General features: G+C 32.3%; 1 protein-coding gene across 1 annotated transcript in view; it reads right to left on the bottom strand.

Moving 5' to 3' along the window:
• Nucleotides 1-19,848, bottom strand: part of RALGAPA2 (Ral GTPase activating protein catalytic subunit alpha 2) — a 397,768-nt gene that overhangs the window by 243,608 nt on the left and 134,312 nt on the right. Inside the window, exons 22-24 of the mRNA XM_051975852.1 lie at nt 19,596-19,789; nt 18,924-19,022; nt 18,449-18,604 (exon numbers count right to left, since the gene is read on the bottom strand). Coding sequence (XP_051831812.1) covers nt 18,449-18,604; nt 18,924-19,022; nt 19,596-19,789 — 449 coding nt within the window. The remainder of the gene's footprint in view (nt 1-18,448; nt 18,605-18,923; nt 19,023-19,595; nt 19,790-19,848) is intronic.

Raw genomic sequence — 19,848 nt, 5'->3', positions numbered from 1 at the left:
TAACTCATATGGATCAAATGATTACATACACACCACATGAATACATATATGTATGTATGTATATATATTTATGCATAAGTAATGTGTGTAGGTATTGTTGACAAATATGTGTGTGCATGTATGTATGAATACACATATACACACTTGTAATCTTATGTATAAAATCTCATTTGATATGTAAGTTAAACATATGACAAGTTCTTTGTAAATTATTAACTGCTATGACAAATGTAAGATATTTTTATTAGAAAAATAAATTAAAAATTTAAACTATATGCACAGTTTGACCCAAGTGATTTTGGAATTACATATTTACAAGAATTTTAAAACTGAAAAAGATTACAGATATAATTTAATCCAAACCTCTCATTTTGAAAGCAAGCCACTGAACTCTGAGCCTGATGTAATGTGACTGGACAAAAGTGATATCACTGAAGACCAGACAGAGCTCAGATTATCTTTACAATTTTATTTATTGAATGATTTATTATCTCAATGCTTTCTTGAAAAAAAATTAGAAAAAATAAATAGAAAAAAGAAGAAAAGCAATATATATGAGGGCAGAAAATCAAATCAATAAAATAGTAACTGATATCACAAAACCCAGAAGAAATAAAAGGTATGATCATAACATATCATATACAATCATATGACAGCAAAATTGTAAACACAAAAGAAACTGAGGAACAGACAAGATAAAGCAGAATCAGAAATAATGGACCTGTCAGCCCAATATCTAATAAAGTAGAAAACAAATATTATCTGGGGAAAAAATTCCTCTTTTTATAAAAGAGATAACTTTGATGATATAAAATTGAAAACCTTCTGCATACAAAGTCAATGTATCTAATTCAAGAAAGGAAATGATCAAATATTGAAAAAAAATTCTATCAAATTTCTTTTAAAAATTTTGTAACCCAAGGTATGCAAATATCAAATATGTGTATATTTACATATATGTGTGTATATATAATATTTCTAGTACCAATTCCACAATATGGAAGGAGTCAAAGGAGATAAAAGAAGTTTAAAAAAAAACTGCAAAGTATTTAATCATATTAAAAAAGTTCCAAATCACTAATGATTAGAAAAATATATACGAAAACAACTGAGAGATTTCACTTCACACCCTACAAATAATCAAAACTGATAAAAAGTGGCAATTAGTCAATGTTAGGAAAGTTGTGGTATAATAGATATACTAATGCATTGTTTGCAGAGCTGTGGAATGCTACAACTACCTTGAAATGCACTTTTGAATTATATAATGTAATGGGCTGAAGCTCGAGTTGATGCACTGAGGTCCCAAGCATGTGAGGCTAAAAAGTAATTGGACCCATACTTTATTAATATATATGCTTGGAGAAAGAATGGCCCCTGCCCACTCTTTGTGCAAGTCCTGATGTGTTGTACAGGAAATGACGATTTTGGTGGGTGGAGGCAGAGGGGTTGAGAGAGAGGCGGAAAGAGACTGCCAGCTGGTTCCTGTTGCAGCTACTCACATTACTAATCCTCCTTCACCTCCAAAAAGAATAAAGATTAAAGATTTTCTCTTAACCTGAATTCCTGACTCCGGCTGATTTTAAAATACGTGGTCATCACAATATGAAGTATTGATTAAAGTATTCTATATCCTTTGAATGAGAAATGTAATTTCTGGGTTTATAACCAAAGAACACAATTGATAAGAAGTCTCTCCAAACAACAATATATTTATAGAACTTGTTTGTAATGGTAAAAAATTAGGAACAAAGTAAAGAGATGCACATTAAGTGAGGAATGGTTAAGTAAACTGAAGTTCATGAAATGGAACATTACTGTGCTATAAGGAACAATTTATGTAATGAATACAAAGAAGTATGAAAAAATATAAAGTATATGAATTGGAGCTAAGTAATCAGAACCAAGAAAACAACATATACAATGATTACAACAATATAAGTGGAAAGAACACCTTATCATTCCCAAAGAAAAAGCAAACAGAAAATGAAGCAAAATTATAAGGATTAAATGTGGCTTGAAAAAAAGAGTTATGAGAGGACTTTTAACCTATTTCTTCATAGAAACAGGAGATCCCAAGCTATGGAATACATTCTTGGATATTTTCAATGCCTTGATCAAATGTGTTTTTTTTTTTTCCCTTTTGTCTTTAAAACAACAACAACAACAAACATTGTTAGTTATATAGCATAAATCTCTGGGAGGGGCTAGGAAAAGATGCTGAGTAAAACTATAAAGATGTAAAAAAAAAAAAAAAGTAAAAACTTTTCTAAAAGAGCAATGTATGCAGAATAAAAGGAAAGAAATGAATTTTAAAATCCATACATAATTCAAAGAAAAAAATCTATAAATAATTCAATAGATTAATGTTCTCACCAAATTGGATTCTCCTTCCCAATGTTTTGCCCATCTATGTCTAGTGTTTTGTAATTTTTGTCAATGTCTTAAAATAAAAGAGATATTTTTTGTAATGGAGAAAACAACAGCACAAATTAGGGCCTCTGTTGTGAGAGCTTGCTGAATCCTTTTCAGTCCTTGTCCAACTAGTCCAATTCTTAGCTGTGGCTCCAAAAAGCTCTAACATGCACAATGGCCGCAGCCCAGTAACCTGTCTCCTTAGATGAGCTGGATCAGGTTAAAGATAACTTATCAGTGAGTTAGGGGAATGCATGTAAAGACTTTGCCCCTCCTGCCCTGAGACACATGAGACCAATTGGTCCAATAGCCATGAGGGCAACTAAGGCAGTCGCTAGGGAGCACTTAAGCTTGGTCAGATATCAGAGACTCCAGGATCACCTGCCATATCCTGACTTTTGTCCTGCCATTGAATTCTGATGAGTTTGGAGGAAAGAGGAAGACTAAGTAAGCACTGTGTGCAACTCTGTCCCCCTTAACTCCAATTCATCCAGAGTCAAGACCTCGCCCTATGGCACTGGTCCTTTTTAAAATTGAAAGATAAGCAACCTTAGCTGTTTGTCTATTGTCTCTTCCATCAGACGATGAACTCCTTGAACAAAGGGACAACTTGTTGCCTTCCTTTGTATCCCCAGTGCTTGGCTCAGTTCCTGGCATGTTGCTATTGCTTAGCTGTGCCTGACTCTGTGACTCTATGGACTGTATATTGGTATTTCCTTCTGCAGCGGATTAAGTCAAAGGTAAAGTAACTTACCTAGGGTTATACAGCTAATAAGTGTCTGGAATTAGCTATGAACTCAAGGTTTCCTGACTCCAGGCCCAGAACTCTATTTTTGACTTAGTGGTCATTTAACTGCCTCCCTTATGTATCTAACATATAGTAGGTGCTTAATAAAGGTTAATTTTTTTCAAGTTGCATGTAAAACAATTTTTTGCATTTGTTTTTAAAAACCTTTAAGTTCCAGATTCTCTCCCCTCTTTACCCCCACACTTTTGAGAAAGCACATATGACGTTATACAAAATATTTCCATAAAAGTCAGGTTGCAAGAAAAAAAAGATTTCTGTAGAAGGCTGGAACTCTGGAATTCTTGAAACAAGGTGTTATTAACTCCATGGATTTGATGAGATGATGGTTCTCTAGTTCACATATATACTTAGTACTTAGTATGGTGATGTAATGGTTCTCTAAGTTCACACATATTGGGATGCTGTAATGATATAATTACAATAAGGTATATAAGGGCTAAGAAGGACTGGACAATAGACATTCTATCTTTGACCAGCCTCGTGGTAGCTCTCCTACCTCCTGCGCTAACACTGTGCCAGAATAAAGAATCTAGATTCTATTCTTGACCATTCTCGTGGTGTCTATCCTGCTAAGACCAAAATTAGCCCGGACATTATAGATTTCCCTTCCAAAAAAAAAACCTTTAAGAAAAATAAAGTTTAGCAAAAAAAAAAAATATATATATATATATATATATATATATATATATATATATACACTTCAATCTCTGGGTATGGATAGCATTGTTCATCATAAATCTTTTAAAGTAGTCTTGGGTTATTGTATTACTGAAAATAACATGATCTTAATAAATGCTTGTTGACTTTTTCTTGACTTTTATTCACAGAATTCCTGCACAAGTATTGGCAAGTAAATTCCAACTTCCAAATGAAGTCCTAATTCCAAACTTACCTTCTCAAATCCTTTCCTGATCAATACAGCCAGACATCTTTCTTTTTTGAACTTCCATAAAACAATGTCTGTACTGCCCATCATGAACTTATTATAATATTAAAATACCATATAAGGCAACTTTTTCAAGCAAGCATGGCAAATTTCCTTAAATAAAATATACATTTCTAGGAGGCAGTAACTTCATTTACTTTACCTTGGATTGTTATTATTATATTATTATTATAGCACTAATCTTAATAGTTTATACAGTTGATCTCTCAATAAATACCTGTTTATGATGAAGATTAATATATTATATGTTATGTTTAACCTGAACTGACTTTGATAGATTGCTTGATAGAAAAAAAGGCAAATGATAAAAATTTTATTCAATTAATTTTTCTATTTTATAAAATGAAAACAACTTTAGAAGTATTTGTTTCTCTAGCCTTAAAAAGTTTAGGAATGTTCCTATGTTTACTTAACCTCATTAAAGCTGCTCAGCTGTATATTGCCTCAATTTTTAAAAAATGAACTGTAGTAGAAATTTATCCACTCTAAATGTTCCAATGAAACATATCTACATTAGTGTTTAATCTTAACAAAGAGGAAACATGAGATGAGTAGGCCCTTCAAGTTTCATGAGAATGTCTTTTTTTTTTCTGTGAGGGAGGGGGGAAATTGGGGGTTCGCTAAGCTTATGGTAAAATGAACTTTCATGACATGACTAATGCAATCAAAATTATGGGAGAAAGTAAAATTTTAAAAAAACTGGTAGAAATTTAAGATGTATATCCTAATAAGAGATAAATATAAGAAAAAAAATCACAGAACTTCTATCTTAATATTTTATTTGAGGAAAAGTATTTTCTTATTTTTTCCCCTTCACAGATATTAGAAAAATATATTTCTTTCTCCTCATATGTTATTAGCATTACTGAATTCCCAGCGTTGAAAATGATTTATTTTTCTTGGGAAAAGGTGATGCAATTATTACATATCACTACATGATACAGGCTGTCTGATGTTATTAAAAGATTCAGGTATGGCCAATTTACAAGCATTTCCCCTAGACCTTGCTTTCCAAGCTCACTGCTGAGTCTTATTCTCATTGAGTGCACCCTTGGGATCTTTTTACAGACAACTGTTTATTATTTCATTATTCCATCATGTACCTCATGAAAGATCAAAGAAATTTCTGATAAGAATCATAAGCCATCTTTAGCTTCTGGCATAGAATATTAAACTTTACTACATAGAAATATTTTTTTAATTGGCATGAAATAAAAATTAATCTTAATTACAATTTAAAAAATAAATGTTTACAGTTTAACCAAAACTAGAGAAACTAACATGATAAGAAGAGGTCTGAAAAATAAAATTTTACATAAAATTGCTATAATTTAATGAGAACTGAAAATCACACAAGAAAAATTTTTTTAAAATGTTAATATAATATTCAGCTTTTCAGGAAGAGGAGAAAGAAAAATGTATACTTGTGACCAAACATGGTAGAGTGGAAAATATTGATTTGTGAGTCAGAGAACTAACTAGAGTTCATATCCTATCTGCCATCTTACTCTTGGCCAAGTCACTTACATTCTTTGGACTTTAGTTTCCTTATCTAGAAAATGAGGGAGTTCAACTAGAATGATCTCTATAATCCCTTCCATAGTTTTAGATCTAAAATCATCTGTGTTGGGAACTCTTGGTCTGGAAACTCTCTTGATAAGTAAATCTGTAAATTGAAAGTCTTAAACAATTAGTAGAGACACTAAAAAAACAGATTTTCTTATCCATTTACACACAGATAGTAAGAATCAGACATTAGTTAGATCTGAATCCAGGTCTTCCTGTCTCTAGTTTCAGCATTCTGTACAGTACATCAGGCTGCCTTTGATATAAACATTAAGTGTATTTATTTTGCTGTGTAAAATTGAACTGATGCATTTATACATTTATTTGTATTCAAGAACAAGAGGAAGAAAAGGTAACAATGTACGAAATCAAAATGCCATATGTGCATAGTTAAAGTTTGTGCATAAAGTTTTATATTATGAGGATGTAACAGGTCATCAGAAAATTAATCAAAATCACTGTAATTAAGTCCTATTTTATTTAAATAAACAAACAAAACCATTACAAGAAGATAAGATGATACATTATTAATATTCAAGGAAGATCAGCTTTCCCTGCAACAGAAAAGAATGATAGGCTCAAATTGTCTCAAAGTTCTGCATGCAAATTATCAATTGTAACTTTTCAGTTATGTAGACTTTGCATTTAAAAGAGAATTTTGCTTTGATGTCTTAAGAGAAAAATTACATTAAGACAAAATCTGTATTTCATTGTTAAAGAATAGTTTACTTATTTTAAGCAATAAAAATGTTCCAGTCTTTGATATGTTCTTAGAAACATGAAAATAAAATTCCTTTCTCTAACTGTCCTTTTCCATTTCACACATATTGATCTTTCCATATGTTTTAAATAAAAATGAATTAACAGGAACTGTTCTTAATAAATCCAACTCATGGATCCTTTCATGTTAAGACACTTTTGTGCAACCGAGGTAGAAGAGTTGGCAGAGCATTAGTGGAGAAACTGTCCTTGAGGAAAGCACAGAGAGCTTCAAAAGTTGGAGAATTCATGAGATAGGAAAACAACCAAGGAAAGAAGTTTCTAGGTTATGAGAGGACAAAGAATGCATCACATAATATTAAGACCAGGACAAAGGTAAATTAGAAAGAAGGGAGTAAAACTAGGAATTTAAAATCCAAGCTAAAAATAACTTTTGATACTTGTTAAAATGGTATGTCAACTACCATAGCAATGCATAGAAGACTGACATTGAATCCAAAGGGATCATCTTGGTAAAAATCTCAAGAAATTCGGGAATACACAGATCAATAAGAATTTTCATTAATTCCTTCACTTCCCCTTTTCCCTTGAATACAACTTCAAACTTGACATCTGAAAATTAATAAGTGTGTGACGCTATAGGCAAGTCACTTAAGTTCTGTTTGCTTCACTTTCCCCAAATGTAAAATGGGAATGATAATAAAACCCATCTCAAAGTAGGACTTGTGAGGATCAAATTAAATATTTTAAGTAAAGTATTCCACGCAGTGCTTGGCATAATAAATGCTTATTACTTTCCTTTTTTTCCTCTCTAGTTCCCAAGAATGACAAGAGTGAATGAAAGCTTTTATTTTTTCTTCTTCAAAAATAAAAGAAAATGATTGTCAGTAACCCTGCAAAAACCATAAATACTTACAACGTAGTAAGTTTTACTTGATAAGGTAATCTTGTTAGCTAAAATAAAATTCTGTATTTAATAAGTAGCTCCTTCTAGAAAATTGCTTAAAGTAAATCAATATTCTTTTATTAAGTGCCAGGCATTGTATTTGACAATGGGGATATAAAAATGAAATAAGTCCTACCCTTTGGGAGATTACATTTGATTTTACACAAATATAAGTATACTTGCATACATTTGCATAAATATAAAAACATATACAAAGTAAATATAAGATTTTCCAAGGAGGAGGAAGCAGCAGCTAGAGAGATCAGGAAAAAGATTTCAATAAGAAAATGGTGCTTAAGCTAAATTTTGATAAAAACTTGAGATTATAAAGGGGAAAGGTGAATGTAAAATGTATTTCAAGGACAGAGGACAAGTGATACAAATACACAAAGAAAAGAGAGAACCACTCTGGCTGAATCTTAGATTGAGTCAAAGGAAGTAACAGAATATAAATCTGGAAAAGTAGGCTGGAGCCTGATTGTGAATGATTTTAACTACCAAACAGAAGAGTGAATATTTGATCCTAGAGGCAATAAAGAACCATGAAAGACTTACAATAATATGACTAAAAAAATTTGTTCCCTAGTGTTACACCACAGATATTGCAACTGTCCATGGTTCTTTGCAAAGATATTAATCTTCCATAGTTTTGTACATTAGATATGAATTGTTTATTTTAGTCAACTTATTTTTTGTAGTCTATACAAGTTATTTCTTGACAGTATATCACTAAAAAAACTATTAAATTATTTGAAAAAGTCATGCTAGACAGGGTAATTTATTCAACTGTGCCATTTTTTACAACCAGAAATCTTTTGTGAAATTTTAAAAAAATCACTGTGCTGTCATTAGTCTTTTTTTGGGGGATTCTTTCATTTTTTAAAAAGGTCATAAAATACAATGTTGAGCTTTCATGCTCAACTTATGATCTATCATTATTACTTCAATTGTCACTTGCTGGACAGTTTTTCAGCAAGTTTCCTGTTTTCAACATAAATCCAGTTTATAAAAATACAATAGATGACCACACTAAAAATATCCTGGTTCTTTCATCAATTTTCCAGCTAAGCTTTCTAAATCATGGCTTTAGTGCAGCTAAAAATAAGCAGTCAAGTGTGCCACCCAGAGGCAGAAATCAGAAATTCAACTTAGGACTAAAGTAATTTTAACCTGCAATGGAAAAATTTATTATTTTTTAAATGTTTTATTTTGAATTAGCCCACTCAAAAGCACAGGAATTTTAAGTAACAAAAATCTCTTTATATAGACAAATTCTAAACTGTGGTTTTTTTTCCCCTCAATCCAATTGCTATTTCTGGTATCAGAGTCCATAAAAATGTAAATTTCTAAACAACTCTTTTATAGCTCCAGACATTCAGAACCAGGCTCTAATGAGGCCATATACTCCAAAACACTAACTTTTATGGATAAGGATAATGAGGCCCAAGAATATCAAAATCAAAGATATAGCAAGAATCAGAGAAAGAATTTCAGCCTGGATCTTCTGACTGAAACTAATAACACATTTTCTATTGTACCATACCATAACCTGACATCAGTTGAAGAAAATAAAAATTTTAAAAGCACTAAATGCAATTACCTTTTACCATAGGAAAAATAGGAATTAACTATCTATTATGGCAAGAATGACATTTGACAAGAGAAATATAAGTAAATGTCTAATGGGAGGTAAATGTCTAATGGGAGACAGTGTAGAAGAGTGGGACAGAAGACTTGGTTTAAATTCCACAACAGTCATATATTCACCTGTGCAAACTTGGAAACATCACTTAAAATCCTCTAAACCTGTATCCTATGTAAACAATCTCAAGTTTTTATCAAAATTTAGCACACACACACACACGTGTGTGTATACATATTTTACAAGTAATTAAAAGGAAACAGAAAAACTGATTTGGAGCTAGGAATGATTTAGTAGTAATTAATTCTAAAATTCTCATTTAGTGTGTGCATCTATTATATAAACATACTAAGTGTATATTCAAAAATACATTTTGGTTTGTTAAAAGCCACCATGATCTATTAAGAGATTCAAAGCAAAAGTTAAATTTAGTGACACAGAATGTCCTGCTTTAATGAGAATTTGGTTATTAGTAGAAATTCTAGTCTTTTGACAAAAAATTAAAATTTATCCATTATACCCTTTTCAGAAAAATTACACTGAGGATCCTTACAGTAATTATGTGGTTGCTGATTCGAACTTAGCAAAGTGTATGAGGAAACTTATTAACATCAAAGAAAAAGCCAATTATCCCTCCCCCCAAAAAAAGATTCCACATCCTAAAGCTTCAAACAATAGAACTATTGAGATTTGTAATTCTCTTCTTTTTTTCCTAGAACAACAATAAAGAATGAATTATTAGTAGCACTGATTTGCCTTTTAAAAAACATGTATTTAGGGGCAGCTAGATGGCAAAGTGGACAGAACACTAGCCCTGAAGTCAGGAGGACCTGAGTTCAAATCTGGTCTCAGATACTTAACACTTCCTAGCTGTAGGACCCTGAGCAAGTCATTTAACCCCAATTATCTCAGCAAAAAAAAAATAAAATAAAAAATATATATTTGACCATTAAAAGTAAAAGATCACATATCTCTTATATAACTAGAAAATTATTATAAAATCTGAAAAATTATGTTAAGTATGAACATTTTAAAAACTTCATTTTTTTCTGCAAACTGAAATGACACTGCTACAGTACACTAGTACTTTACATAAAGCACTAGCACAATACACAAAGCAACTGGAGTCAGGAAGACCAAGTACAAATTCAGCCTCAGAAACTTACTAGCTATGTGACTGAGCAAATCATTTAATCTCTATAAATCTCTGTAAAATGGAGATAATGATAGCACATACCTCTGAGAGAAAATGAAATAATATCTGCGAAGCACTTTGCAAATCTTAAAATGCAATCTAAATGCTGCTACAATTATTATTAAATACTCTATGTCTAAATACTAGAGTATATAACATCATAAATTTTTTGAGAATCAATGTATACTTTTGAAAACATTTTTATATAGTAATAAACAAATTATCTCACTGGAACAAATGTGAATAACTGCACATTAAATAGTGAATTTAGACTTATAGTCACAACCTTTAACATTGCTCTTCATCCTTACTATCTAATCCCTCCACTTCTGAATTGACTACATCACCTCCCTTTTGTATCTTGGCTCCCAAGTTAAGTACTTGAAACCATCACTATGCTTTACATACAGGCATGGGGGACAGCCAGGGGAAATAGCCAAAGGTATTTTTATTCATGAACATGAGGCCACTGTCACTGGATCAAAAAGAACATATTGGTGAGTAAAGATTGTAAGCAGAATGCAAAGGTGGGAGGGAACTACGTTATGGAAGGCTTTGAACACCCACCATAGCATTCTGTATTTGCTCTTGGAAGCACAAGGAAGTTACTAGAGTTTATCAAGTAGGGAGATAGAACACTACTTCATTGATCAACTCATTATTCCACTCAAGATATGCCTATTCCAAACTTTACAATTCTCTTCAAAACTCCTGTGACATTTATACCCCACTATTTGAGGCCATTCACCAAGAGCTGTCTTCCTTTTCAACCTCAGTCAAAAGTCTTCCCCCAACTCTCCGTTTGTCAATACTGTCTCACATAGCAGTCCTTTTCCTTGCCAAGGCTAATGTTTCTACCATCATAATTCTCTCAGTAATCTGGAATCTCTTCCTGCAATTTTTTTTTTTGAGGCAATTGGGGTTAAGTGACTTGCCCAGGGTCACACAGTTAGGAAGTGTTAAATGTCTGAGATCAAATTTGAACTCAGGTCCGCCTGACTTCAGGACTAGCGCTCTATCCACTGTGCCACCTAGCTGCCCCATCTGGAATCTCCTCCTGTCTGCTGGCTGTATTTCCACCTCTAAACACATTCATGTCTTTAATATCCTTAAAAAACAAACATACAAACAAAAAAAGCCCCTCATTTACTCTTACCTCCTTCCCCTCCTCCTCACCACTACCACTATCATACTATACCTTATGTCTGTTCAGGTCTAAACTCCTGAGAAATATGTTTACAACAGATGCCTCTGCTTCCTCTCTTCTCATATTCTTTTACTCTTTCCCCCAAATTACCGGTGATCTATTAACTGTCAAACATAACAGTCCTTTCACAGTCTCTACCCTTCTTAACCACTCTCTGCTTCCTTTGCACTTTTGATGAATCTCTTCTCCTTCAATCTCTCTACATTCTTACAAAACATACTCTCCTAATTCTCCTAATTTATGGCTAACTACTCAATATCTTTTACTGGATCTTTATCCAGGTCATATGCACTAACAGGATAACTCCAAGAGTCTGGACCCACTTCTTCCTCCCTATTTTCTGGCCTGGTGATTTCATTAGCTGCCATGGATTCATTGATAACCTCTATGCAGATGATTCTTCAAGCCCTGAGCTTTCTCTTGCTCTCCAGTTTCATATCACCTATTCTCTACTAAATATGTCAAAGTGCAGGTCCCATAATCACTTCAAAATCAACAAATCCAAAAAACAACCTATCACCATTACCCCTTGAAACACTATTTCCATCCCCTTCCACTGAATGTGCCTATTATTTATTGAGGGCATCAACCATTCTCCTAACCATTTAGATTTATATCCCTATATCATACTCTTTTCCTCACTCAAAATGAACATATATATATAATCTGTTGTCAAGTCTTATTTCTCCCTCCAAAAAATGTATGTTCTATATCCCCCCTTTCTCCATTCACATTGCCAATATATAAGGATATAACTTGATATCTGGACTATTGCAAAAGCTGACTAATTGGTCTCCCTGTCTCAAATTTCTCCCCATTCCAGTCAGTTGATAAATAATCTTTCTAAAGTACAAGTCTGACTGTGTCACCTCCTAACTCAATAAAGTCCAAAGGTTCACTCACTTCATCCTCAGGATTGAATATAAAGTCTTCTATTTTGCTGTTAATATCTTCAAAAAACTAGAGAAAAACATAAGCCTAATTTTTTCAAAACTAAATGTGAAATGATTAACAATCCCATATTTCATAATGGGCATATTTCATAAAGTGGCAGATTGAATAAGAAAACAATATCATAATCTCTTGCTTATTAGAAACACATTAAAAAGCAAAGACACAGGACAAATATGAAAGATTGGAATAAAAATAACTCTACATTAAGTGAATCTAAAAAGGCAGGAATAGTAGTCATGCTATCAAAGAAATACAAAAATTCACCCAAAAATGGAGATAAGTAAGGAAATTATATTATGCCGAAAGAAAGCATATCCACAAAAAACTAATATTAATATTAAACATATATATTTCAAATTCTAACACACCAAATTAACAGAGGAAAAATTTAAATGAATTACAATAAAATATAAATAACACAATAATAGAAGTCTTTAATGTACCTCTCTCATATTTGGACAAATATAACTGAATTTTTTTTCAAAGGGAAATACAGAACTGAATAAACTGGGGGAATTACAACAAAAAAACTTATGGCACCTTTTAAATTATATTATGATAAGAAAATACATATAGATGTGTATATACAAACACACACACACACACACACACACACACACACACACACACACACACACACATACACTTTTCCTGGCAACATATAGAATTATGCCATGCTATAGTTTGAACACAGCATAGAATGAAGAAAATAAAAATTCTTTTAAATTAAGGCAAACGAAAAAAATAGATGAGATCACAACATTATTAAATAGAAGAATCATCTGAACCAGTTATAGAAATAAATAAAAAGACATATTAATAAGAAATAAAAAGAATTATCACCACAGTTACATGGTAAAAAAACAAAAACAAACAAACAAAAAACCTGACAATATAAAAGTAGAGGATCACTTTCAAAAATATCAAATATCCAAACTAAAATCACACCAAATAGACAACTTAAATAATCCAATTCCAGAAAAGATAATAAAACTGCAAAGAAAATTTTTTTAAAATTCAAGTCTTACAGAAACATTAGAGAATTCTATTAAACTTTTAAAAAAAATACCAATACTACTCATGTAATTTTCAAAAACTGAAGAAGAAAAATTCTACCAAGTTCCTTTTATGAGAAAAATATGCTCCTAATACTTAAACTCAGGAAGTATAACCAAAGGAGAACTATACAATGTCATTAGTGAAGTTTTTTTTTTTAAACTTTAAATAAAATCTCCTTTAAAAGGCTATAGCAATTCATACAAGAAATAATTCATTATGACCAAGTTGGATTTACATTAAGGAAACAATCAACATTATTAATAATAATGTTAGAATTGTGCTATTGCTAGGCTAGCCAGACTCTGGCTAACAAGTGACTTCAAGTTTGACCACTGATTGACTAGCCTATGGATCAGAAAGTTCCAAAACTGGTTGAGCCAACTACATTAAAACAAGGAATGCAAGGCTCTCTTGATTATAATCAGTTGAATAAATTAGCAAACTTCATCTAATCTAACTATGAAAGATTGGCAAATTTTCCTAATCACAATGTCCTTTGGAAAAGGTGACATCCAGATCCTCTGATCGCCCCAAGGTCTTCCACTCAGACCCTGAAAATCTGCCAAGCAACAATGATTAGATATAATGGCAGAGACCCAGAAATTGGGCCCTCTCTATCAGACAAGAATAACTAAGTTTAGGGAGCAAATACATGCCTAGGAAAAACTGCCTGATGTGATCCTTTTAGCATTTATATTCCTTTCTGGTACCATATCCATAGCACATGATTACCTCAATAGACATAAAACTGAGAAATTGTGAGTGTAAACAAACCTTTTTTTTTTTTTTTAGTATAAAAAGCATCAAACTAAAGTACCACATGCAATGGGGATGTACTAGATTTTCTAATTCAAAGTTGCTTAATTTCCCTATTAGTATTTGATGCAATTTTAGAAATGCTACCAATAGCAATAAGACAAACAAATTAAAGGAATAATGATATTAGAGAATGGAAAGGGGAGGAAAGAAAATAAGCATTTATTAAATATCGTTTATATGTTAGGTACTGTGCTAAGTGTTTTTCAAATATTATCTCATCTGATCTCCACATCAACCCAGGGAGGTAGATACTATTATTACTTTTTTATAGGAGAGGAAACTGATAAAGATGCCAGTTAAATGACTTGCCCTGGGTCATATATGCTTGGGGCTATCTTTATTATGCCATTAAGATGCTTAGAGAGAGAGAGAGAGAGAGAGAGAGAGAAGACAATGATCCTAATTTGCTGAAAAGAAATCACTGATCCAGACACATCAGTTTTGCAGTTTTTCCCACAAAAGTATTCATCTACTAACTTGGTGCCTTTTCACTTGAAAGTCCCTGGGATTGGAAGGGCAAAACAGTTGAGATTCTAAAAAAAAGAACAGGTTTAAATTTCAGTGACAATCAGTATTGATCAGTGACCTTTGAACTTCCAGTGTGGAAAAAATTAGGATATGCAGTCTCCTCCCTTCTCTTTAATCATTTAGGGCCTCAAAGTTCTCCTAAAATAAAAACCCATCTTTTAAATAGTAACATCTTTCCGCAGTCTTGTCATCAATGGCTGGAGGATAAAAGGGTCATCAGCCAAAGTTTGAAAGAATATGGAGGAAGTCTGGGGAGAAATATCATGTGACACTCCAATGTCTGAAGATTAAAAACTGCAAGATACTAAAGAGCCAGGAAGAGGTATTTGGTAGACACCAAAAGGTCATAGCACATTGCCAATGACTTTTACACAATAAACAAAATTTAAAATATCATTATCAAAGATATAAAAAGCTGAAAAATGAGTATAATTATAAATGCCAGAAAGGTGTCTTAGAAAGGTGCTTCTTTCCTTCTTTATAGATATGGGGAACTATCAGGGTAAAATATTATCCATATCTACTTCAGATTCAGTTGTTTGGTTTTGCTGAACTGCCTCTCCCCTGCCCCCTTTTTTCTTTTCTATTTTTCCTATTTTACTTAAGGATCAAATTGCTGGTCAGAGGAAGAAAAACAGAGGGAATTTTTAAAAAATTATGAATAAAAATAAAAAAAAAAACTCATCTGGGTAAACCCTGAGCACCATCACTCAAAATGGACTGTTATATTTTGGTCAAGAAACTACTAATCAATATAATCAATTAGTTGCACTGTAGAAATGACAATTTGGCAAATGTAGGGAAGATAAATAGGAGAAGAAAGAACCTGGATGATCAATTTGAAAACCATTGCAATAGTCCAGTGATAAAGATCTAAGTGGCAGTTTAAAGATGGAAAAGGAAAAAAAGAGCTAGGGAAGATATATGGCTCCTGACTAGATATAGGATTGACAGGGAGGAAAGAATCAGGATCAAAGTAATATGAATGAATGGAAATGAAAAGATGTGAGAGATGTTTTAGAGTTTAAAAAAAAAAAAATTGTCCAGAATGGACAATTGTTTGAATAAAAAGAGTAAAGGTGAACAGATCATTCAAAGGAGATCTTGTCCTGAAAAAGACTATTCTTGGAGAATTTCTAGAAGCTAAAGAAGCCAAAAGGTAGGTGGCCAGAATGGCCTAGGCCTCGTGATGAGGCAGAACTGACAAAAGCCCGAAGCCTTGTCCAAAGTAGGCCAAGTACGAAGCCACAGTAGGAAAAGGCCTTGGAGTATATACAGCCAAATATAGGAGATGGGAGACAAGGAATGGGGGATAGGGTGGGGATGGGAAAGGAAGTGCATGGGGAGATAGACAATAGAAGCCCCGAATATCAAGGACTTCAGAGGCTGAGAGAGCCCTAGTGAAGTGCAGACAGGGGAAGAAATAGGACAAGATCACGTCCCCACTGGCAAGAGAAAAGCCCTATAAGAGAGCCAATAATGGTAGCTAGAAGACAAATACCATAATTTTGTCATTAGTGATTAGAAGATAAAAGTGTCATCAGCCATAAAAGCCATGAAAGAATGTGTAGGGAAGTTTGGGGGGGAGATATTATGAGCTATCTTGGACAACTACAAAAAAAAATCCATATGACTAAGTCTAAAAAGCAGCTGGTTATGAGAGGCTCAATAAACTGTAACAAACTAGTTACCTAGTATATACTGGGTACTGTGATTGTTACTGTGCACTTCAAAGACAAAAGCAAAACAATTCTTATTGATAAAAAGCTCAAACAGATCTAGAAGGAGCTCAAGGGAGAAATTAGAGATCAACTTTGATAGATTTGAGAGTTATCGAGAAATAATCACTGAATGTAGTAAAGCTAATGAGATCATCAAGCAAGTGTGGAAAGAAAAGAGAAGGGCTCACAGCAGAGCCATACTATTTATAATGTCAAGAAGGATGCTGACTGAGCAAAGTAGACTGAGGAGTGGTCTGAAAAATATGGGGAAAACCAAGAGATAGCCCTGTTCCAGAAACTCAGGAAGGAATGATTCTTTCTACAGGATAAATTTCTATATGGGAGAATTCAACTTCAAAAGCTAAATTTATTGCCAAGTAGAAAAAAAATGAATGGATCCGGCAGTCATGAGATGACTGGTAAACTTGAAATGATCAGTTTCTTTTGAGCAGTGGACTCAGAAACCAGTTTCTAAATGGTTAAGTGGAAGATAAAGAAATAACAGAGTATAAACTTGAATGAATGGCAAATTAAAGTATAAGAAATTAAAGACTGTGGATACTTCAACATTTTTATAGCCAATGCAAAAAATCCCTCCATAAATGAAAAATAAATACAAGTCCCTTAAGCCCTGAGTGTCAATCCACTAATATGAAAAATGAAAAGGTTAGTCAAATTCTGAAAAGAACCTCTAAGGAACTTTTCCGCCTCTAAATCCATGATCAGCTCAACAGACACCCAAAGCTCCAAATTCAAGATCCTTTGGAGCTTTCAACTTTGAACTTCTAATTTATGTAAAAAAAGCTGCTTTCAACAAGTATAGAAATATTACAATCTTTAGGGTTATGGTATTAATCAGCAAATCCTGGTAAAGTACTTCCATTTTATTTACAAATGTAGATTCATTTATCTAAAAGAATGCTAAAGAAATAATTTTAAACAAATACAAAAATGGTGAGGGGGCACCTCAAAATAGCACTCCCTCCAATCTATTTAATTCTAACAATCAAAAGATATATATTAAGTACCTACTACAAGACAAACATTGTGCTAAGTACTGAAAATACAAAGAAAAAAAAGCACAGTGGTCACTAATAGGTTTTCCTTGCACTACCTCTCTTTCTCTATAAGCCTTTATTATATTTGTGGCTGTGCAATTTTGGGATGTGCAAATTGCCATTTCTATGTCTCTCTCCTAATTACTGGAAACTCAATAGAATAAGATCTTTAGACAGTTGCTAGTGTCAAGTTCTCTTGTTTTCAGCTTGGGAGGAGTCCTTTGGAGAAGGGGAATGTAGCCAGTTGCCACCCCTTCCCTTGGCCCACCTTCCAAAAGCACTAATTATAAAAATTTGGGGAAGTCACAAATAGATCACCATAAAAAAAAAAAAAAACAAAACCAAAAACAAAAAACTGAATAACTTAAGTTTTACAAGTGTGGATACTTTTCACAAATAGCATCTCCTTTTGAAGTAACTTCTTAACAACTTTATTAGAATTATGATAGCCACTTCAATGAAAAGCCATTAACATGCAAAATATTATCAAATGTCTTAAAACTATAGACACAACCTGCTCTTTCTCTAAAATGTCTCAAAAGCCTAGTCTAAATCAAGAACAGAAGTGCTCTTATATCTACAAATCCCATACACCATCTTGACAGTAATTAAATAAATACAGGCCTACTTTTGAGTATTTTTTGATATATAAAAAAGTCCTTATTTTACTACAGAATTTTTCAAATATGTGTACTAAAAACTAACTTGCCATTGCCATTTTTAAAATATAAAGAACATATGGAAGAAGTTAGAAGCCATTCCCAAAATTCCAATTCTTAAATTATTTTTTTCCAAACTATCAAATTTTTTAAAACTGAAAGGCATTTGAAATGATGACAATAAATCAAAGAACAAAGAACATACCTGATCTTCACTAGTTAAGCCGATGTGCATCACAAGATAAAAATGCACTAGGAAATCAGAGTTTGGCAAAACATCTTGGCGTCTGGTCATCATAGCACAGATTAGTCTGTATGCTTGCAATTTACCTTCTTTATATTCATTTGGCAATGTAGCAGCCTGAAAAGAACAAGTAATTTTTACTATTGCCCAATTTAAGTTGTTTGATATTGCAATAAAATTCTATATACTGACAATGAACCTTAATATATTATACATATCTCTTTATACTAATCTTAATGTCTATATATATCTATATATATCTATATATATCTGTATGTATATATATATACATATATATATAATTTTAAAATTATGTTTTCTTCTTTATTAAATGGAAGAAATGAGAGGAGGAATACATTGAGATATAATAATGTGGAAAACAAAAATTATCAATCACTTTACATTGCAATTTAAGATAAGAAACTCCTTAACTCACCTTAAACAGCCATGAGGCAAACATTCGAAGTGGTGGGATCAAGACAGGAGGAGATGGAGAAGTTTGATTATCCAAACTTATTGCTAGGTTATCCCGTATCTAAACAGAAGGAATATTTATTAGAGGGCATATTACTAATAGGACTATAAAAAACATGAGAAGATAACAAAAATGTTTGCTCAAAATTTTTCTCTGATTTTTATAAGATAAACAAGAAAATACAAGTCGATAAATATTTTTTCAACCTATATCCCAAGTATTAACCTCTGAGAATTATATCTTTTGTCTTTATATAAGTGGACTGAACTGATATAATGAAATGATACCATTTTCAACTTAATTTTAATTCACTATTCTTTGTTACAACAGAATGAATGAATGCTTATTTGACAATATCTATTTTTTATAAAAGTGACAGGAATTATTTATGAATTTCAATATGTTCCTACCCAAATTCTGTCAGGTTATTTCTTGAGAAAAAAATAAAGTCACTATATAAAAAAATTTTTCCTGTTTTTAGTCCAAAATTCCTATTCTTTATTTGGTTTTTACAATAAGCATAAAATATACTCAAATATCTAAGTTATATCCTGAATATAGCAAACAGAAGCAACATCTTAATAGTAAATAAACTGTACTATGTTAGAGAAAAGGTAAAACAGAAAAGAATACCTTTGCTAGTTTATACCAGAGTTCATAGAGATAGCCAAAAACTTTGGCATGAATTTTGGGTGACTGGATCTTATTAACATCTCCAAGGATTCCCAAGATTCTTCTCCATAGAACAGCAGCAGAATCTGGATGCCAACCTATAAGATTCCCACCAGCAATTATACTGCAGTCATCAGCAAGACATTCACTGCTATCTGTAGAAATAAAACATAAACATACACAATTTGAATCATATAATTTTATTCCATTATTA

Source organism: Antechinus flavipes, chromosome 2 (genome assembly GCF_016432865.1).
Source record: "Antechinus flavipes isolate AdamAnt ecotype Samford, QLD, Australia chromosome 2, AdamAnt_v2, whole genome shotgun sequence".
Lineage (NCBI taxonomy): Eukaryota > Metazoa > Chordata > Mammalia > Dasyuromorphia > Dasyuridae > Antechinus > Antechinus flavipes.
Note: the sequence above shows the minus strand (reverse complement) of the source record. Positions and strands in the feature narration are given on the sequence as shown.